Here is a 23,424-nt window from a genome sequence, read left to right as displayed (position 1 = left end):
AATCCGACCAGCAGTGACATATGGAAGTGAAACATGGACATTGAGAAAGAAAGAAATCAATAAGCTATTAGTATGGGAACGCAAAATCCTGCGAATTATATATGGTCCTTGCAGGGACAGCGTGACAAATGAATGGAGGAGCAGATACAACAATGAAATAGAGACTCTCTTCGGGAAAGGAAACATCGTAAGATACATAAAAGCCATCATTAAGATTAAGATGGGCAGGCCACGTGGTACGGAGTGATGACGACAGACTGATTAGCAATGTGTAAGACCTAGAAAAAGGTGGAAAGACGCAGTCAGGGAAGACCTGGAGAAGATGGAAGTAAGGCCATGGGAAATAATAGCACAGGATCGGATTCAATGGAAGGCAATAGTAAACGCGGCAAAAACTCACGAAGAGTTGTAAAAGCCAATGATGATGATGATGATGATATCTGCATCAGGTTAACGACTAAGAAGAGGATTGTTTCTGGAAACCTTTCAGGAAGAAGACCAAGATCAATCAGATGGTCCAACCAAATTCAAAATTCTGCGGGCCACTCATTCTGCGAAACTCTTAATGGGAAAATTTGTTAGTAGTATTAAAGGAAATCACTATCCTTAATAATGGGGAAACGACAAGAGAGACAGAGAGAGAAAGATAGATAGAGAGAGAGAGAGAGAAAGAGAGCGACCTTTGCGCTTAACGGAATGTGTAAACATTTTCATCTTCTAAAAAATCTTTCTATCGCATTGACGTATTTATGACAGTATAGGTCATAGGCACGCGATTTATTATTTTTAGTGTTTAAATCGTTCACACCACCATACTATGACGTCATGTCGCTGTGAGTGTTCGATTGTATTATAAATAAAAGTTTTGCAACAAAAACCCAAATGTTTACTGTATAATTAGTAATAGATAGTTTACAGTGAAATTAGTGATTAGTGATTCGAAGAAAAAACGAAAAATGTTATAGAGTGTGGTTTAAAAGTTTTTATAAAGAATCAAAATCGTATTTTTTGTCTATGCTTCAGTAGGTAGATAACACAGTTTTCGCAGTCTGCAGCGGAAAATTAATTTCAGAAGTTCGGGGGTGCTGGCGTTTTGAAAGTTTTGATTGGTATCCAAATTTTTCCACGCTTTTTTCAGCCCAATCTTCCCGATCGCAGTGTTTTCTGAAGATAAACCCTAAGATTGTGGAAGAGAGCTGCATCTTGTTCTTGTGTTGGCGGAAGCGATGATAAGTTAAATGTATTTCTGATCACTGTCTTGGAGAAACGTTTGTATCTCATGCTGTCAGAGAATCATAGTTATTTCCATTATATAAAGACACAAAAAAAAAACGTTCACCAATGACAGTGAACAAAAATAGCTTGACTTTCTCACTGAGAAATAATGCTGTTTCGCTAGCTAACTCAGGATGTTTGTGTAAAATTTTAATGAATTTAATTCAGGATGTTGTGTCAATCCTGAAAAAGCATGGAGAAACAGCAAATTCTCTGAAATGACGTCGTCGTATATAAAACTTGAAGGACAGTATAATTGATGCGACTTACACTCTTTTGAAGGTTTAAAAAATTGGTCACTTTAGATACACAACATTGGACTGCTTCCTTCCTAATGCTGTGAACAAGGCAAGAATGTCAATGACTGTATCTGCATCAGATTCAGCCTGTCACTAAAACCCACTTGCGATAGAGCAGTTTTAAGAAGGTCTATTAAGTTTTGTTTTGTTCTTTTCATTACGAAGAAATTTATCTTGGAATAATATTGGTACTGTGCTCTTATTAAACTTTATCTCTGCCAATTGGTGCTTTTTCATGCGACGCAAGCGCATGAGGTTGGGTAAGTTTTGTGGTGGCGGAAAGAGTCTTCTTCTTCTTCTCCCTTCTCTCTTCTTCAGTAGGTAGCCCCATTGTTTTTAGATCTGACCACATATTGTCTCTCCATCGCATTCGTGGACGTCCTAGGGCCTTCTTCCTGTGGGAGCTTCCTCCCATATTAACTTGGCAAGGCGGTTATTAGGGAGTCTATGGACATGGCCAGCCCGTCTTAGACGTTGGGATTTAATCTCTTGGACTATATCGCTCGCTCTATACATCTGCTTGACCTCAGCATTTGTTCTCATTCGGTATTGGTTGCTATTAATGTCGTGATAAGGCCCAAATATTCTTCTGAGGATTTTCCTCTCAAAACATCTAAGTTATCTTTCAGTTTCTTTGGTCAGGGTCCACGTCTCACACCCCTACATGAGCACCAGTCTAATCACCGTTTTATATATTCTAATCTTTGATGTTCGTGTTAGGCTTTTAGATTTAATAGTATTGTGGAGACTGTACCTACATCTGTTTGCTGCCTGAATTCTTTCTTTAATCTCTTCCGCGACATCGTTATATGGGTCTATTGTAACATTTTGCCCTATTCTATCTCGTCCCTTTTGTCTGTTGATGCACATATATTTGGTTTTCTCTTCGTTTACCCTTAAACCAGTTTTCGTTGCCTATACCTCCAATTTATTAAACGTTTTTTTCACATTGGTGACTGTGTTTTCCACAATGTCAATGTCATCTGCGTATGCTAGTAGTAATTTTTGTCCATTTACTGTCAGTAATTCTAGTTTAAGTTGTGCTTCTCTTACTATTTTCTCCAGGATGATGTCAAAGAGGAGAGGTGACAGAGCATCTCCTTGTTTCAGGCCACTGCTTATTTCGAAAAATTCTGAGAGTTTGTTACCTATCCGTAACATCTACAGCTATTCACACATAACTTAACAAGCTGGATAAGTTTTTTTGGAACTGAAAATTCTGCCATTGCATTCCACATCTGATCTCTTTTAAAGCTGTCGTACGCTTGCCGGAAATCTATGAAGAGATTATGGATAGTTCTATTGAATTCCCATGTTAGCTGTCTTAGAGTAAAGATCTGGTCTATGGTCGATCTATGTTTTCTGAAGCCGGCTTGGTATTCCCCCATGAAATTTTCTACAAACGGTGTCAGCCTACTTAATAGGATGTTCGATATTTTATATGTCGTATTAAGTAGGGAGATGCCTCTATAATTAGATCACTTGGTTTTGTCTCCCTTTTTATGGATGGGGATTATTACACTTTCGTGCCATTTTGTTGGTATTTTCTCTTCGTTCCATATAAGTGTTATTAGTTTGTGTATTTGTCTATGTAGTTTCTCCTCCGTACTTAAGGAATTCAGCCAGTATATTGTCAGAGCCTGGAGCTTCTCCGTTCTTCAATTTGTTAATTGCTTGCAATGTTTCGTCTATTTTGGATTCCTCTACCGGTAGGTCCACCTCAAAATATATATTTTCTCCATGTTCTTCCTCTTGATGTATGTTTAGTAAAGTATTGAAATATTCTTGCCATGTTTGGAGCAGTTCTTGTTCGTTTGTTATTAATTCATCATTTTTTCTGAGTACAGACGCGCATCTAGGTCTGAAGCCTTTCTTTTCGTTTGACACTGATTTGTAAAATGCTCGACTATTTGACTGTTGCCTATTCCTTTCCATTTCTTCATATTTTTGTTGTTCGTACTTCCTCTTTTTCTCTCTAATTAATTTTCTTGTTTCTCGGCGTGAAGTTGCATAGTTTTCTTTACTTTCTGCTGTTCCTTGTTGAAGCATAATGTTTCGCTTTATCTGTCTGTCGTGTAGTTTTTCTTGACAATCTCTATCAAACCATTTCCCTGTTCTCTTCCTGGTTTTTCCTATTATTAGTTCTGCTGACTCCGTAATTGATTTTTCCATTTGTTGCCACAGCATTTCGACATCATTGCTCTGGTCTACTGTATTTAGATGCTGTTTAATTTCTTGTTCGTAATTTTCTCGGATTTTATCATTTTGCATTTTCTCGATGTTCCACTGTCCCAATGCTTCGTTGGTCTTAGGTTTCTCTGAAGATATTCTTAACCTCATTTTTGCTCTTACTAGGTGATGGTCTGTCTCTCTATTTGCTGTATCTGCTGGAGAGAGTCGATAGTAGGTTAATAATAACATGGAAATGTTAAGAAATTGATAAACCGATTTAAAATAAGATGAATAGAAAAATATATAATAAAAAACTAAGCCAGAACCTGGTCCCCTTAGGAGCGCTGTAAAACCCAGAAAAAAATGAATGAAATTATACAAATTTGTAGTGAAAATTATTCTTTAAAAAACCCTCTATAATATTACTCTGATGTTATTATTCATATATCATTTACATTAAGGTCCAAAAGCCAATTTGTTCAAATATTTTTAGTTATTTATGTGAATAACAATTTTATGTTAAATTTTTCAATAGAAAGTAATAGAAATAAAGTAAAAAATAAATAATGTCGAATTTAATTTTCATTAGGGTTGCTAGTATACCAGATACAGCTAGAAAACTCTTTGCACCCCTTTTTCCAAGATGGCGGCCAGGGAACAAGGGTGATGACCCCACAAACTTGAACTTAAGCTTATACTCCCAACACATCAAAAAAAGTTGCGTCCTCTAAGAAATGCACATCAAGGCCTAAAAAATGTAACATTTCAATGGATTATATAGATTGATAATATCGTCATTTACTTATTATTCAACAAGATTTGTAATGAAAGCACACAACACGTACAGGTAACAGATTGATAGTTTGTAGTCAAAACTACAAAAGGCGATTAAAAATGGTAAAAATTTTTGTATACTTTTTTTGCGGAAAAAGTATTTGTCAGATTTAGGTTATTAAAAATTGCGAAATATCTACTTCACAAGAGACTTTACATTCACTGGTCCGTTTAGTTATTTTACTCAAATTGCGATATGAATTACTACTACAAAACTGAAGTTATTTTTGTGGAAAATTATTTTAATTTGTCAATACCACTGTCATTCAAAGTCACAAGTTACTGTAGTAATACTATGGTTGGTTAGGTTTAATTACGTTAACTAGGAAAACTATTGTTTTGTGCACTTTAAAGTATTGACTTTTGAACTTTTAATATTAGTATGTTATCTCCCTGTATGAGTGCGACTTTGATGCTGCTTTCGCATGCTGATAAATCGCACTTTAGACTAAGTAATTTCTTTCTGTTCGAAATTACTCAATACGAGACATTCATCAACCAAACAATAAATATCTTTTAATGATATCAGATCAGATTGGTATTGACCTCCCGTTATCCAATACAATTTGGTGCGTCACTGTCTCTTCTAAGCTAGCACACCTGTTGAAGAGCATCAGGGTCGAGGGACTCTGCGCTCGCTAGTTATGTCTACCATAATAATGAAATATTACCACGGTGGATTCCTACTATATTACCAGAACTATTATTTTAATTAAAATGCACCTTTATCTCCCACAAAAAGATATTAAAATTTAAATAATTAAAACAAACAAAAAGTGCCCGTCGTCAGCCTCTTTTTTGTAGTTTATTTCTCACTACTCTTTTGTTGTGGTTTGTTGCTTTTTTAATAATATGTTATTACTACCTGTCTTAAAGCTACTGCTATGACAAAAGGGGGGGTGTATGTTTGGAATAGTTACCTGTTTAAGTATAAAATTATTTATAGAAACGAATTTCTTTAAATGTTGCTATTGTGGTGATTACAGATTACCGAAAAGCATTCAGCATACGTGTTTTCAAAAATGTGGATAATCTTTTTTACTTTGTACTTTTACATGTATTTATTTTTAATTCCAGGAGTTCTCCTTGTGCTTCTATGTATTATGCTCTTATATTCTATTTTGCTCTTATACTCTTGCACAAGTTCTTCCTAGTATGTTCCATATTTGGTTCCTTTTACTAGTTCGGGACTATTTTAGTATTCTAGATGTCCTTATTCTTTTCTACTGTATATAAATTGCGATGTCTTTGTGCATCGTGTCCTTCCAAGGTATGTTTGTACTCCATACATTGTTATCGCACCATAACTGCAGTTATTTTATAACTGTAGTATCGTAGGAAGAAGAAGAATCTCATGGTTGCGTAACTTGAGGGAATGGTATGGATGCACATCAATTGAACTATTCAGAGCAGCAGCATCTAAGATCAGAATAGCCATGATGATTGCCAACCTCCGTCGCGGAGATGGCACGTGAAGAAGAAGAAGTATCGTATCCATACACTGTAGATATATACATATGTACACTGGAGTGAGTAAAGATAACAGAGCTAAGAGAGGAGTCTCTATTGCCATTCGAAAAAATCTTAAAAACAATATTAAATCGTGGACTAAAGTAAATGAACAACTGCTAATACTGGAAATGAAAAAGAATGGGCACAACATCGTAATTGTCGGAGTTTATGCCCCAAATGAAGATGCAGATCCAAAAAGTAAAGACGATTTCTACAACAAGATGAATGAAATACTCTCTGAATTTAAAGAAAACAGTGATTTCTTTATACTAGGAGATTTAAACGACAGAGTAGGGAGAGAAGAAAATAACAGAGTTGTAGGGAAATATGGGGAACAAATAACCATTGACAACGGAATGCGTCTTAGATATTTTTGTGAAACAATGTCTCTCAAAATTATGAATGGCTTTTTTCAACATAGAGACATCCACAAATTTACATGGATACAACCTACTAGGAATCTGCACTCGATAATCGACTATGTAATCCAACGTAAAACTTCCCAGCTAAAAACAACTGACATAATGGTATACCGTGGATCAGAATGTGTATCCGACCATCGTTTACTTATGGCCAACGTGATAGTTAACTATCGCAAAAACAATAACACTCAGGTACAGAATATAGAAAAGGGACAAGAAGTAACATCTCCTAAATATAACCTAGAAAGCTTAAAAGAAGATTAAACGAAATTTCTTTACAAATTACGCCTGGCCACAAAATTACAAAATGTGGACCAAGTTGTCCCACAAATGCTCTATCGGGTTAAGGTCTGAGCTTCTAGGTGGTCAGGCTAGTAACCGAATACCAACACCTGTAAAGTATTGCATTGTTATCCTGGCTATGTGCGGCAAGTATTATCCTGCATTAGGAGAAAATTTTCACTTACAAAATGCATATAAGGTAATACATGTTCTTCTAGACATTCCCGAATGTACCTAACAGCATTATGGCTATCTGCTATCTGAATTTCACGTGTCCAGTTACCTTTGCGGGCCAGTGTAGTTTGGTATTAACTAGCTAGATGATTATTTGAGACATATTCTACTACTCTATAGAGAGTAGATATCTTTTGTTTAAATGAATGAATTTTATTGCATTATAATTTCGCATTCTACACATAGGCTTATTAAAGTTTTCGCTGCTGTCGTTTACTGTGTCTTTTTAATTTTATCCGATTATTTTATCGCTATTTCTTATACCAATTTGGCCGTTAAAGACTCCCACTAATATTTTTTCTGTTTTTTCATAGTTTTGTAAACAACTTTCTATTTTCTTCAAAGAAGTGTTTTTTATTTACGACTTTGGGAGATATATACTCTTCTTTTTGTGACGTTCAGGTATATTTTATTCTCCCATTTTTGATATTCATAATATCCATCTTTTCAATCAATCAATCAGTTTATAACGTTCTACGCCGTCTTCTGATTTCCAGTCTTCATTTATCTCGGTCGTTACAAAGGTTTTCTTCAACTCCCCTCTCCCTTAAGTCTTTATCGATTCCTTCTCTCCAACTTAATCTCGGTCTACCTTGCTTTCTTCTTCCATGCGGTGTCCGGTTCAATACTTTCTTTGGTATTCTTTGGACGTGTCCATACCATCTTAGTTGATTTATTCTGATGTCTTCTGTTATATTGTTCTTAACACCCATAATTTCTCGTATTCTTTCGTTTCTAACTCTGTCTAATCTTGATTTTCCAGCCGCTCTTCTCCAGAAGTATATCCATCTTTTACCTACTATAAAAAACTCAAAGCAGATGGTTCTGTTCACATATTAAGAAGTTATACGGCATATATATATATATATATATATATATATATATATATATATATATATATATATATATATATATATATATATATACTAATGATTTTGCCTGTTACCATGCGACGGGGGATCCAATCAATTGCATCTCCCCTTTGTCCCCTTTGGAGAGTCGCTAAACTTTTTGCGTAAAGTCGTCTTATGAAATCGACCTACGTATAAAAACCAGCGTAATTCTAGTTTGGCAATTCATTTGTTGGGAAAGCTCGAGTTTTGTATTGTATTTTTTACCGATCACCAAATTTTTTAGGATCAACAACATTTTCAAAAGAATTAAAAATTAAATTTTTAAAATAATAAACTTCTTGCCTGAAAGGGCCGGTCTTTCTACCTCCTGATAAATATTGTACAGATAGTTATCTCAAGGAAAGACATTTATTTATAAGATAAAATGTACCAGCCTTTTCACGTCAAATTATGTTGCGGTTACTTATCGGTAAGATAAATTTAAAATTTATTTCGGAACACACAAATATTTAATTAATTGTCAAAGAAATCACAATAATGTTTTAATATCTCTTTTGATTATACATTTTGTGGTGGCAGGAGTAAATTAACTTATATAAAAAAAAATTTAATAACAAATAAAAAAAAAATCGGTTGCGTGTAAAGTCGGTTTTACGGGCGAAGATTTTACGTGACAACGTCTTTTTCTCGGTAGAATATTTATTGATATGAATATTATTAAATTGCACAATAGGAACAAGGAATTGAATGAAAATAAGAATTGCACAAATTTTAACTATAGAAATATATTTTGTTTACTAAAACATTGTACATGTAAACTTAAACTTAACTAATTTCTATTTGAGTGATTTTGTTGAGGATAGGACGATGATAGGAGAAATATGAAATGAAAGGAAGTGTTTCTGCTGTAATGTGTCTTGAACGCCAAGAACGCTCGAGAAAGACAGAGACCCAAGCACGCACCGATTCAACGCGCCTAATTATCTAGTGCTGCGCGCGCAGCGGACCGATCATGTTTGAGTGGGAGAGAGACGCAAGGCATTCGCCGGTCCGGCGGGCCTCTCTCTCGTTCGGTGACTCATCGTAACAGACGTGAGCGGGCGTTACACTTTTTCATGAATGACTCCGAGCCACAACCTAATTTAAGACGTTGTCACGTCAATAATACATGTTTAATGATTCTTCTCAGGTTTTTCCATAACACTAAAATATTATATAAGTTTAGCTCAAACATCTTCAACTTCAAAAAGTTCAGTAATGTCTTCATTTAGCAACTTATCTTCAAAATTGTCTTTGATTGAAAAATTTTGATTTCTCACTAGGTTATACTCGTAGAATGTTGCTGTAGATTAGAACGATTGAATAGATAGAATTGAATTGATAGAAACCTTCTCTTCCATATATAAAAAGTTATGTTGCATATCTAGTTCTAATATGAAACTCATTATAGAAATTGTATTGTTTAGTGGACTTTTAAAAATGGCTTTACTTTATAACCAGAATCTCATTTTAAGAACCCATTTCTATTATCTCCATTTAAACTTCTTATCAAGAATACAGAATTATTTATTCCTACCTGGTAGGTAGCTAGAAAAACATATCCAAGAAGTATCACGAAATTGTCAGAATTTAAAATCAATATTCCATATATTATATATAAGATTTATTGAAAGTTTTGAAAGTTTCCTACTCCACTCTGGATATTTTGTATACTTACTCTGAGTCTTTTTTACTACTTATTTTTTTTTACTATTATTGAATCAATAGCACCAATATCTCTTGAAAAAGGTTAATTAATCCATTTTTTAATTATCAAGATTATGGAAGTATTGAATCCCTAAACTAATTAAATGAAAATATATATACACCTACTTTTGGAATAATTTATTAACAACTATTTACAATATTTTCTCAGAATATAGATCACTGTCGGTTTACTTAATCTTAACTTTTTAAAAAAGTCTTTATCATTACAAAAATTAAAATGTTCAATTCTGCATCAAGTATTATATTTTCGCACAAGTTTATAAACATTAAACATCATACTGATCATACTTTCCGATTTCATTAAATATTTTAATATCCATGTCTCTAACCTACACTAAACAACAATATTTAGGTTATATTTTTGATTTCGCGATAACCTACAACATAATAACGAACTACAATAAACACAATTTATTTTCCAGATAACTTTTTATTCAGTACTTTATTTGGCAAATAAATATTTTATATTTTATATGTCAGATAATTTTAATTTATTTTATCTGTCAGTTTATCTGTTCAGATTTCTTTCCTAGGTGACGCTAGAATTTTAAATCTAAACTAACATAAAATTTTCAATTATTTTGTATTAAATCTTACCTTAAAAATATTAATATCATTAATTAATTATAGTAATATGTAATTAATACAGTATTAATAATTAAACGTATCGTTTAAAGAACAAAATATGATTGAAATGTCAAATGGTGGTAATTCAAATTTCTTTCGTAGATGGCGTCGTTAGTTTACTGGACAAACGGTGTGAATTGTCATCATAGCCTTGTATATATAAATATATATGTATGTATATCTAAATATGGCCTTGTTGTTTCCTCATCATATCGCTATTACTCTAATGCTATTAAAAAATTTTTTATTTCAAATCCTTTATAAAAGGTATATAATAAAATGCCCAAACGGGCTATATCACAATTTTCCATCATCAGTGTAACGAAGTATACATGCTATGAGCCACTAAAAAATATGGGTGAAAACCCTTTAAATGTTGTTAATTTATAGTTATGTTACATTATATATTATTACAAATTAGGATGTTGAAGTTACCGTTGAAATTGGTAACATAGCGACGTATGGCTCTACATAGGTTACATGGTCCTGAGACAAAGTGTCTTCGAGGACCTGTTGATAACAACTCTTAGTTTCCTAGTGTATTCCAATGTTATTGTTACATGAAAACCTGAAAAAAAACGTTTTTAATGGCAATAAATGATTAAATTAAGCATTTCAGTGATATGATTTGATAATAAACTCAATATTTAATTTGTTTCAGATACATACACAGTAAAGAAAAACCGTTCAAATGCGGGGAGTGCGGCAAAGGTTTCTGCCAGTCGCGTACATTGGCCGTACACAAAATCTTACATATGGAAGAGTCTCCCCATAAATGTCCTGTGTGTAGCCGTTCCTTCAACCAACGATCCAATTTGAAAACTCATTTGCTTACTCATACTGATCATAAACCTTACGAGTGTAATTCGTGCGGCAAAGTTTTCCGTAGAAACTGTGACCTTAGAAGACATGCACTGACACATGCGGTGGGTGATGTTCCTCCGGATGGAATAGGAGATGGTTATATACCAGGTAAGTGAGAAAACTGTGTTTATCTATTAGGTTATTCTTTTTATCCTGTAGCGTTACTCTTTGCCACGGAGTTGAGTTAGTAAAAATAAAACATTATTGCAATTTGATTAACCCAGTCTGAGAAACTTGTATGCCCTTTAGAATCACATTCGGCTGTTACAATTCATTAGAGCGAGGTATATTGATTCGTGTTATCAGGAACCACTCCACTGCGGTCCAGTGCTCCAGGCCATCCCTTTCCCCCCTATAGCACTCTGATGCTTTCTTTTCTTTTCTTTTCCTGCTTTCTCTAGTGACGTATGATCGAACTAAAATTGCTTGCTCGGTCCTCGAGTCTCCAATCCGGGCTGCGCCTAGTTCCGCGACTCGGTGCCCGAGGATATGGGCCCTTCTTGCCCAGGTTTTGGGGTTTTGTTAATTTTTTTCGATGGCTGTCGCCATTTTGTTAATATTTTTAATTTTTTTTTGGTTGCCGAAGCCTTAATTTATGTATTATTATTTTTGAAGGCTGTCCTGAAAATATACATCAATTATTAAAATTGTCAGTAATGCGTGCTGGGGCTTCTTCTGTTAGTAGAGCTACGAATTATCTAGACTTTATGTGTTTGCCAGGATTTGCTGTTTTGGTCTTTTGTGCTTCCATCGATGGAACGGATCATATCTTATCATCTCTCGCAGGATCGGTCTTGGGTGATTCTCTAATTCTGCAAACCTAATTCTGGCTTTTTCTGCCATTTTATTTATCATCCTTACTATTTGCAGGTCTCCAAACAGAAAGCGATGTGTCCTCAAGCGAGAGATGCATATGTAATTTTTGGAAGTATGATGCTGTTTATCAGTCTCATTTTCTTGTTTATTGTACCTATGCTTGTATTGTACCTTGCTTTTTGTGCCTACGAATCCTCTTGTTGCACTAACAGCTATTCCTCTGGGGTTTCTCCCGTCGTTTCAAATATGATTGCTGTGTCTTCTCTGAATTGATTGCTATTTTACATTGGATACACCATTCTTCAATGTTATCCAATGCTGTCTGTAGATTGTTGATCGCTACTTCTAAGTTTCTGTGTTTGGCCGCAATTGCTGTGTCGTCTGCATCGAAAGTCTTTGAAATAGTTTTGTATAATCGTATTTACTCACGCACTCGTAATCAGCTGTCTCAATATCAACATGGTTTTGTCTCCAACCGGTCCACTGTGACAAACTTATTAATGGTCACACAATATATCTCAGCGGCCCTAGATAATAGAAGTCAAGTTGACGTCATATATACTGACTTTACGAAGGCGTTTGACAGAATTCACCACGGCGTATTACTTTCTAAATTGTGTCTCTTTGGTCTTTCTGAGGATGCCGTGACTTTTATGAGGTCTTACTTGTCAAATAGAACGCAGTTTGTTGCTTATAATGGTTACAAATCGGAAAAGTACCTAGCTTCTTCAGGGATTCCACAAGGTTCTAATCTAGGTCCATTTATTCTTCTTGTTATTTATTAACGATCTGTGTGAATCAATTTCTGCACCATGTTTATGTTATGCCGATGATTTAAAGATTTATTCATTGATAAGTGACCTTAATGATTGTTATTTTTTGCAGAGTTAACTGAATCGTGTACATGAATGGTGTAATGCAAATCATTTGAATCTTAATGCCAATAAGTGCAAAGTAGTTAGTTATTCTAGGAAACATTTTAATTTATACAATCCTTATATTATCAATGGCAATGAACTTGGACGTTTAAATAAAATTAAAGACCTTGGAGTTACATTTGATTATAAACTCACCTTTGTTGAACATGCAAATTTAAAGGTTAAAGAAGCACTTAAATCTTATGGATTCATAATTAGAAATAGTCGAAATCTCACTAATATTAAGGCAATTAAATTACTTTATTACACTTTTGTACGCTGTATACTGGAATATGCCTCTGTCATTTGGTCACCTTTTTATGATGTACATATCCAACTTATAGAGCAGGTGCAGCGTAAATTTTTAAAATTTTTGTCTTTCAAAATTAACGGCATATATCCCAAGAGGGGCATCAGCAATAGTGAGTTGTGTAGCGGTTTAGACGTAGTATCATTAGAATCTAGACGAATTAATGCCTCCCTAATATTCCTGTATAAGCTACTACATAATCTCATTGACTGCCCTGATATTCTTCGACAAATAAATTTTAACGTTCCATCTTATCCAATGAGAAATTCGATTACGTTCAGAAATACACAAGCTAGAACTAATCTTATGTTAAATTCTCCTCAATTTCTCATGTGCAACTATTATAATTCCTTAAGTGCTTACTGCGATATATTTCACTGCAGTTTAAAGCAGCTTACTAGGATGGCTGAGATCTACCTAGGTGATTGAGTAGTTTCTTTATGTTAAGGTAAAATACTCGAAAAATGTGTTATTTAGTTAGTACTTATGAATTATTAATATATCATTTAACTTTAGTATTGTATTTTGTCCTATAAATGGATTCTGTTGGACAATAAACGCTATTAATATTATTATTATTATAAAGGCTGAGTAGTGTTCCTGGTGTTCTTGGAACATCTGCGGATATGTTGTGTAGAGTAGGAATGACAGGATTGCTCCCTGTGGCACTCCAGCCTCCTGAGCTCCGTGTTCGGATAGTACTTGTCCTATTCGAACCCTGAAGGTGGCTCAAGTAAGAAGAGATCAGTCTCGCCATGGCCTCACTGTATCCGTACCCGCTCATTTTGTACATTAGGCCTTTATGCCAGACTCTGCCGAAGGCTTTGCTTACATCCAGGAACGCTGCTCCTGCGTACTATTTGTCGTTAAATCCAGCTGTTATGTATTCTGTCAGTCTAATTACTTATAATTCGCTGGAATGTTCTGCTTTAATCCGAACTGAGCTTCTGGGATTAGTCCTATTTCGTATGTTTCAGCTTGTAGTCTGCCTAGTATTACTCTTTCTACAATCTAGCTGTTTGCTGGAAATGAGCTTATCGGCCTGTAGCTTTGCGAAACGTGGTATCCTTTCCTAGCTTCGATTGATTTGAGAAGAGCCTGTATTTAAGGATTGCGTTCGTTATGTTGGTTAAAAATATTGTTTTCACTGGTAGATACTTCAGAGCTCTATTTGAAATTTCATCTAGATCAGGTGCTTTTCTCAGTGAGATATTTTTAATTAGTTCGTTTGAGGAGATGCAGGTGTGGTTATCTCCTCTGGTCCTTCTTGTTGTCCTTCGACTTCTTCGATGAAGTCTACAGCTTCGTCTTGGTGATAATTTAATGTACACTTTCTCTCAAGAGTCCTCGCCATCACCGCACTTTTTCTTCTACGGTGTAGACAATTCCATGCCATACTTCCAACATGGAAGTAGAATGCTCAATTACAAAAAAAAATTGGAAAACATAGCCCTGCAGAGCAGAGATGACCGAAAAGACCTGCTATAGGATGGAAAACGTACATAGGAAATGCTATAATAGATAGAGACAGAGAAGGTGACTGGGAGAATAGACTGCTGTGGATGGCGAAAACGACGAACTCATAATGAGAAAAAGCCGAAGAAGAAGAAGGATCTATAGAAGAGCCACCTTGCTTTCGTCTTTAGTATTTTTTTTTATATCCTAAATTTCTTTGTAATTATTTAGGTCTTTGTTGTTTTATGTTTACTCTCCTCAAACTTGTTTGTGGGTATTTTTCCAACACACAAAAGATCATTTTAAATTTTCTTTCATTTATTATTAAGATTTAAGTATCAGTTTTGTCATGTTATGTTTCATACTTCATTGATTTTCATTTTTTAATGTCTCTAGACTTTGACATATGATCACATACAATATTCACGGCGCTATAGTGTTTTCTGAGTGTCTGTTTTATTAGTACCTACCGACTTTCTTTATTTATAGTTATCTTAAAGTTAAATAAATTAATTAAACAATAAATTTCCAATGCATGTAAAATACTGGGAACAGTTTTATATACTACAGTGTAATTGTCAGAAAAACAATGAAATCATTAGCATTGATTACGTACAAACAAAAATGTATATTTAGATATATCAACGTAAGTTGGCAATTAACTTTCAAATGAGACAGTAATTGTTTTTATTTATTTAAAAAATGATTTGTAAAATAAGGAAATACTGTTTTTGAAATCGTAGTAAAGTCTGTGCTAAATAAAAATGTTTGGCTTGAAACCCTTACGGCAACGGTATTAATATACTTAAACTAAATATGTCGGAGTTGCCATCTAGAACCCATTCAGAGAAATTCTCTGAGGGTCTGCAACAACCCCTGTGGGGAGTCTTACGTTGCTATGCAGATTATTTGTTAAAACTTTAACATCACATCTTTTTAAGAAAAATGTTTTTTAATTATATAAAGGATTTTAAATAAAATAAATAAAACATATATATATATATATATATATATATATATATATATATATATATATATATACCATACCATACATATATATATATATATATATATATATATATATATATATATATGTATATATATATATATATATATATATGTATATATATATATATATATATATATATATATATATATATATACCATACCATACCATACCTATTAGACCAACTCTGAGTTGGCCTGTGTCGTTTTAACTGACAAGAGTTGTCAGTGTTCAAGTCGAGCAGGGAAGCATGCTGCTCTTTAAGTATTAACATTTACAACCATTGTCATCGACCTAGGGTCGCATTATAATTTAAATTTAAATATGTAAACCATATTATTGATGTCTCCACTGCAATTTTAGTGTTAGCTACAAGTACCAAAAGAAGGCACTGAGGATGATCTGAACTAGATCGAAAACGTTATATATCTATAATTTTTGGACGACACCTTTAACAAGTTTTAATCAAATGTTTTTATACCAATATACAAATTTTGAAGTTTTTTTACTTGTGTATAAGTTACCTAAGTATTGCTCAAACGTTTCGGCAATTTTCCATTTTCAATAAGCACTTTTTTTATAAACATTACATTATACAATTATATTTCATGTTTACACTCTTTAGAAGTTTACATGGATTAAAAAATTGGTATCTGACATTGACAGATGACATTGGGCAGATATCTTAAAACAGGAATGTTTCAGGGTCGTATCTTAAATATCTTCCATGGTGCATTTAAAAACAACTCAATTTATTAAATTATGATGCATATTGGAAAGATCTTTGATGTCAGTCTTATTATTAATAGAATTTGGATCTTTTTTTATGTGAATCATCTTCCAATCATTTCCAAAATCCAAAATTCCAAAATAAATGACATCCAGATTTAGCCATACGGCTCACACTCCCTCTAAGGGGAAAATTCACTCATCCCAGATACCTACGGTATTAAAAGGATTGAGCTCTGGTGGGACTCTTTCCATGATATCGAGCCCTAGGTGACTTGGTATGCTGGAGTATCTCCCAAAAATTTTCTTACACATCTGGACGTTGAGAGGAGTACAGCTTTCTGCATGGTCTTGTAGAGATGTTCATTTAGACCTAGCTTTCTTATGTTTTCTAGGAGGTTCTTCGGAATGACTCCAGTAGTAGAGAGAATAATAGGTATTGTCTGGGTACTTTCCATTCTCCACTGTCTTCGTATTTGCATTTCCAGATCCCTGTACTTGGCGATCTTTTCGTTTTGTTTAATACGAAGATTATTGTTGTTGGGTATCGCCACATCAATTAGTGTTGTTTGTCTCTTTAGTTTATTAACTAGTATGAGATCTGGTCTATTATGTGCCACTGTTTGGTCTGTGAGCACAGTGCGGTCCCAGTATAGCTTGTAGTTATCATTCTCAAGTATACTTTCAGGAACGTATTGATAATATGGGAGATGGTTTGTTTGGAGAAGTCCCAGTTTGATGGCTATCTCTTGATGAAGGATCTTTCCTACTGAGTCGTGCCGTTCCTTATATTCAGTTGCAGCAAATGCCTGGCAGCCCCCGGTAAGCTGTTGGATGGTTTCTTGAGCTTGACATCCATATCGGCATTTGTCATTTTGGACCTGAGGGTCTTTGACGATATATTTCAGGTAATTTTTGGTTGGTATAACCTGATCCTGAATGACGAGTAATGAACCCTCTGTTTCAGAGAACAACGTTCCTGATGTCAGCCAATAGTTCGACACTTTATTGTGAACATGATCTTGACTGACCTCATTAAGATGTCGCCAGTGAAGAGGTTTACCCATCCAGGTGCGCACTTTTTCGTCCTTAGTAAGATTGTTTATACGCATTTCTGGTTCCCTCAGTTTGATCGGTGTTGTATCATCTACTGCACAAATCGCGCGATGTAGAGTAGATGTCTCAGCCTGCACCTGAAAATTAGTTCTTAAATTAGTAATGTGTTTTTCTAGTTGCTCACTTATATCCATTTCGTCCTCCTCAATACCGCGGTAATGTCATTCTTTCTACTGCATTTCGAGGATGGTGTTTTTGTGCCTTTGTGAGGTGTGTTCGTACTTTTCGCTGAAGATTTTCTATATCCGTTTTTGTCCACTTAACAATATCAAATGAGTAGCTAAGCGCGGAACATGCATAGGTATTTAGTGCCTTAAACACATTTTTACTATTAAGGTGTGAACGAAGCAGCTGTTTTACCCTTCGTATAAACTCAGTAGTTATCTCAGTTTTCATTTGCTTATGGTCAATCTTCCGCGCTTGCTTTATTCCGAGGTATTTATACATATCATTTTCACCCATGGCCTCGATGTTCTGGCCGTTTTGCATATCGAATCCACTGGGCTGAACCTTTCCTTTGATTAGATTTAAGACACGGCACTTGTCAAGGCCGAAGTGCATACTAATGTCATTAGAGAAATTTTCCACTGTTTTCAGCATCTGATCCAGGTGTCATCGAGTAGAAGCCAATAGTTTTAAATCATCCATATACAATAGATGATTAAGCTTTGCAACAACAGTAGTGTTATTTTTAATGCTAAAACCTGTGTCAGTTGAGTTCAGTAGCTGGGATAGGGGGTTCATCGCTAGACAAAATCACACTGGGCTCAACGAGTCTCCTTGAAATAGACCCCGGTTGATTGCAATACTTTCAATTATTATTATTATTATTGCTAGGTATGGTTTGGGTTTGTTTTATTTTGGTATTGGAATTAGATTGATTTCTGATAATATAACTTCTTTTTTTAATTAGATGGTTGTAAAATTCTGGTGGATAATTATTTTTTTCTAAAATACCTTTAACTCTCAATTTTGCGGAATGGTATTGTGGGCTAGATAGCTTAATATTGCTCTGTCAGTAAGACTGAAAACAACACTTCGTTTATGGGCTATGGGTGCGTTGGTATTAAAATTTAGATATCTTCGGAACCAAACATCTTTTGTAAACCAGTTAGTTGTTATCATTCGGTTAGTGTTGCTATATTCTAAATTTAAATCAAGAAAAGTAATTTTGTTGTTTTCTTCTAGTTCATAAATAAATTGAATGTTATTACGAAAATTATTGAACAGTATGATCGATTTCATGATCCGGAATACAGAGTAAGCAGTCATCAACATATCGTTTGTATTTGTGCGCAGTAAAAACTGCTTGACCTTCTTAATTGTTGCATTGAGTATGTGTGTAGATATAATAATATTTAATGAAATTTATCCAAAAATTTACATTTTACATTCTTTGTACGGTTTAAATGATGTGGCTAGTCGTAAAAATTTAATATTATTCTAAGATATTTGCTGATATGAAGATTGCAGGTGTTATAAGAATTTCAATAAGCTTTTTGTGGTTTTAAGTTGACCTTTTCTATCTCTAATTTTGTCTAGATCATCTCTACAATCGAAAAAAGCACCCATGAGGGTATATCCGTTCGTGAATGATATAAAGAATGTGACTCATAAAACTCATGGTCCTTTGATTGTGATCTTCATGTTTTATTGCCGCTGTTTTTTATTGCTATTGGGAAAAACGCTGATTGATATCAGCTAATCAATCAGCTTAATTCCGTACTGGTATATTTTATTAAATAACTAATGCAGAAGGTTAATACTAATTTCTTCGTATTATTTTTTAGTACTCTATTTAATAAAATATGGTCCTTTTCCTATATATGAAGATAAAGCTTAAAAGTGGGGGCTTTATATATATTTGAGGGTTCCTATATGAGGAATATTATTTATATTTTGAAACTTGGCAGCATTGACTGTGGTCAGGTGAAATCTGACGTTTTCACTAGAAAATTTGATACTTTTCTTGAGAACTTTTTGTAATGAATTTCTATTTAATTCGACTGTAAAAAGCCGATATAAAGAATTTGCTGGTGGTCTCCATTTGATCATTAATTGAAGCCAGTGACGTCGTTCCAAATAAGAGATTTTGTCAGAAAACATTGAATTGTGCAATAGCTAATAATGTAAATGTTGGAAACTACATATATATAATGTCGGTTTACAACGTTCTTCGACGTCTTCAGATTTCCAATCTCCATCTCATTCTATCGTTCCATAGATCGTCCTCCAGTTCTCTTTCTCTGATTTCTTTGTTAACTCCTTCTTTCCAACTTCTTCTAGGCCTTCCTGGTCTTCGCCTACCTCTTGGTTGCCATTCAAGAATTTGTCTTGGTACTACATGGAACTACTTGGTACTACATGGTACTACTTGGAAACTACATACTTTAACGAAATTTTACAAATGTGCTCGTGTCGACGGATGCATATAAATTACACCAATCTATCTGGGAAAAATCATTGATTTCATGTAAAAAATCTTATACAGATATTTGAAGATTCTAAAAAGTATATGAGAGGTGCTGATTTTGTTTTGTTTTTGTTTCAATCTTACAAAACTTACAGTAGATCGATCTGGGCCAAACCGGCCAGGCGTACTCTGCCATAGAATAGTAGAGTGTGAGGGCATAATATTCCAAAATATCTCGGCTTAACCACCACCTGGTGTTGGCCAGTTTTCTAAATATTTTGTTTCTGGCTGACACTGTATGTCGTGATTTCTGGCATTGGTCTCTATATATTAGCGACCTGTCTAGCGTGACACCTAAGTAAAATGGTTTGTTCGTGTCTTCGAGAGTGACACCATCCCATAGAACTTGAAGCCTCCTTTTTGCTTGGAGGTCTCGGAGGTGCTCATTTTCCACTTAATCAAAAGTTCTTCAATGGGCGATGATCGCCGGGTCGTCGGCATAAAGGGAGTGATCCGTATACTCTGCTGTTATATGGTCGTTCGTGGTTATATTGAAGAGAATAAGAGTTACGACGCTTCTCTGGGCCAGGCCAATATTCTGTCTTCTCCATCGACGCTTCTTTTGCTTAGAGTAATGTAGTATCATCTGTTTTGTAACAGGGACTTTTAAAAATGTTTATTAGTTGGTAGTCTTTAAGAACATTGTAGAGTTTTTTCAATAACCTTCTGTGATTCACTATATCGTAGGCGGAGCTCAGATCGACTAGTGTAAGCCCTGTTATTTATTTATTTTCGATTTTCATCTATGTACTCTGTGATATTGAGAATTGGCTGGTGCATGATTCATCTCAACTGATATCTACTTGTTGTAAAATGAGATTCTGGTCGACTATTTTTCCTAAGCGATTTAAGAGGTGTCTTTCGTGTGCCTTAACAAGAGGGCATAGGAGAGAGACTAGTCATCGATAATTCTTGAGCCAGTCTGGGCCATTTTCCGCCTTTAACAGCTCTATTAGCTTAGATTTCATCCACAGTTTGGTTGTTAAGCATTAAGCAATTTGTAAGTGAACTTACAAAACTGAAAAAATCATTTTTTGCCTCTAAAACGTTTTTTATGAAGTTTAGAGAAAAATGGTTCAAATAAAAATTGTAGTTCTTTATTTTGCGAGTCTCTAAATTAAAATACATAAATAATTTCCCAAGATAGTTGCAAAAACTGTTTTTGCAACTATTCCTAACTAAACTAAAATTTTTTTTTTGCATAATGACATGTAATATAACTACTGAAGATTGTGGTAGTTCATGCGTTATTAAGTGTGCTAAATTTCAAACGGATCGACCAACTAGTTATTTAATTTGTTTATTTCGAAGAGCGATAATTTAAAAAAAAATGTACTTGCACAAACAGTCACTCTAGAGGTATTTTTAAATCGCAATTGATTCTTTAAGGCTTCATTTTTAAGGTATATTAAAAAAACTGCTGATTAAATTAAAAAACAGTTGAAAAAGGGCTGATTTTTTAACTTATAAACATTTATAATAACTTTGACATTTTTTATGTCACATACTTGTAAGTAGGTTCAATGAAATGCTGATCAAAAAACACACTTCGTCCAACTTATAGATAGCATACCAGTGAAGAAGTAAAAAGTTATAATCCGTAAAAGTGATGGTACACGTAAAATACTGTCACGGAAAAGTGGAGGGGAAAACTGTTCGCTGGAATATCTCGGCCTGTTTCTGTTTATTGGTCATAGAAGGTACTGTTTTTTTGAAAGCTTGTTTTTCCACCAGCTTTTCATTGAGCCTACTTACAACTGTGTGACGTAAAAAATATCAAAGTTATTAATAAATGTTTGGAAGCTAAAAAGTCAGCCCTTTTTCAAACGGTGTTTTAATAACAAATTTAATAAAATTTTAAAGTTTTTTAATATACCTTAAAAATTAACCCTTAAAGAATCGATGGCGATTTACAAAATACCTCTAGAGTGACTGTATGGGCAAGTACAGTTGTTAAAATAATCGCTCTTTAGGATAAACAAATTGAATAACTTATAAAATATTTGGTCGATCTGTTTGAAGTTTGGCACACTTGAATAATTCATTAACTGCCACAATTTTAAGTACTTATATTACCCATCATTATGCAAAAACAAAGTTATTAACGGTGTCAAATAACTGTCAAAGTGTGGTAACACATTTTAAAGTTTCTCCACATTTTAAAGTTTAATTCGAGATTCCAACCCTGCGTTTAGTTGATAAAGTGCCGATTAAAATCTGCTCTTACTAAAACTAACTTTTCAGTGGTTTATAATCAAGAAACGTAAAATATTGTTAGCTAAATAGAGTATTTAAACAACAAAGTTTCTTCACACAAAAAAAATAAACTGTGAGTACATTACCAATTTAATACAAATTCAATATTATTAAATATTATACATAACCCATAATTCAATACAACACATCAATTAATCCAGTCTCTGGTTTTTTGGCAACTTCCACAAGTCGAACTAATTAGCCGATACAAGACCGGCTCTAGAAAAATTTTATCAAATGAAGAAAACAAAAATTAAAAATGGATAATTCTGAAAATATTAGTATACCTACTACATCCTCAACATCGACATACTCCAATGCAGTAAGCAACTTCAATTTTCCTTCAAAAGAACAAGCCATTATTCTGTCAGCTATCCAAGGTATTAAAATACATGAATACATAGTAGCCATAGGGTCTCTACTCACACCAAAAAATGTTATCTTTGCATCACGAATAGCTAACAACAGAGTTTGTATTTACTTGAACAATACTAGCATAGTAGATACCTTACTAAACAACCATAAAACAGTACTCATCCAAGGCAATGAAATAGAAATTCGAAGACTTATTACGCCAGCAAGGAGACTAGTAATATCAAACATCTGCCCCAGCATTCCGAACAGTATTTTAGAAGAAGAACTGAAACAACTAGAAATAACTGCAGTATCCAAATTAACGTTTTTAAAAGTTGGCATGCCCGAGTCTGAGTATAGTCATGTCTTAAGCTTTAGGCGGCAAATATTTGTCTCTCCGATAATCACCAAACCAATTCCAAATACAATCTTAATAACCTATGACAACACTCCTTACAGAATCTTCCTATCCCTAGATGGTTTAAATTGCTCTAGATGTAATACTACTGGCCACAAAGAAGAAAACTGCACATCAACATCAACTGGTACAGAAACACTTAAAGATCCTTATACCTCAGAACTCGAACTCATGGAAATAAATCAGAAACATTCAGCAACAAATATTTCAGATGATACAACCAACTGTTTCAACCCTATTTCTGCAGATATCCCAACGACAAATGATTCGCTTATAGTACACAGCATACCTTCAACTAAAGCTAACAGCAATAATAGTAAAACAACCAATCAAGCAAAAAGGCAAATTTCAACCTCTCCTGAAATCTCAGAAACTAAAAACCTAAACGAAACTTTCATAACTCCAAAAAAATCCGCACACAAAAAAAAGAAA

The 23,424-nt window shown here is 34.2% G+C and overlaps 1 protein-coding gene across 1 annotated transcript in view; it reads left to right on the top strand.

Moving 5' to 3' along the window:
* The first annotated feature begins 6,220 nt into the window (after positions 1-6,220).
* Positions 6,221-23,424, top strand: part of LOC140431353 (uncharacterized) — a 65,686-nt gene continuing 48,482 nt past the window's right edge. The window contains exons 1-3 of the mRNA XM_072519289.1: positions 6,221-6,706; positions 10,700-10,737; positions 10,940-11,250. Of these exons, the coding sequence (XP_072375390.1) occupies positions 6,221-6,706; positions 10,700-10,737; positions 10,940-11,250 (835 nt within the window). The remainder of the gene's footprint in view (positions 6,707-10,699; positions 10,738-10,939; positions 11,251-23,424) is intronic.

Source organism: Diabrotica undecimpunctata, unplaced genomic scaffold (assembly GCF_040954645.1).
Source record: "Diabrotica undecimpunctata isolate CICGRU unplaced genomic scaffold, icDiaUnde3 ctg00000688.1, whole genome shotgun sequence".
Lineage (NCBI taxonomy): Eukaryota > Metazoa > Arthropoda > Insecta > Coleoptera > Chrysomelidae > Diabrotica > Diabrotica undecimpunctata.
The sequence above is the reverse complement of the archived record's forward strand: the minus strand, read 5'-3'. Positions and strand labels throughout refer to the sequence as shown.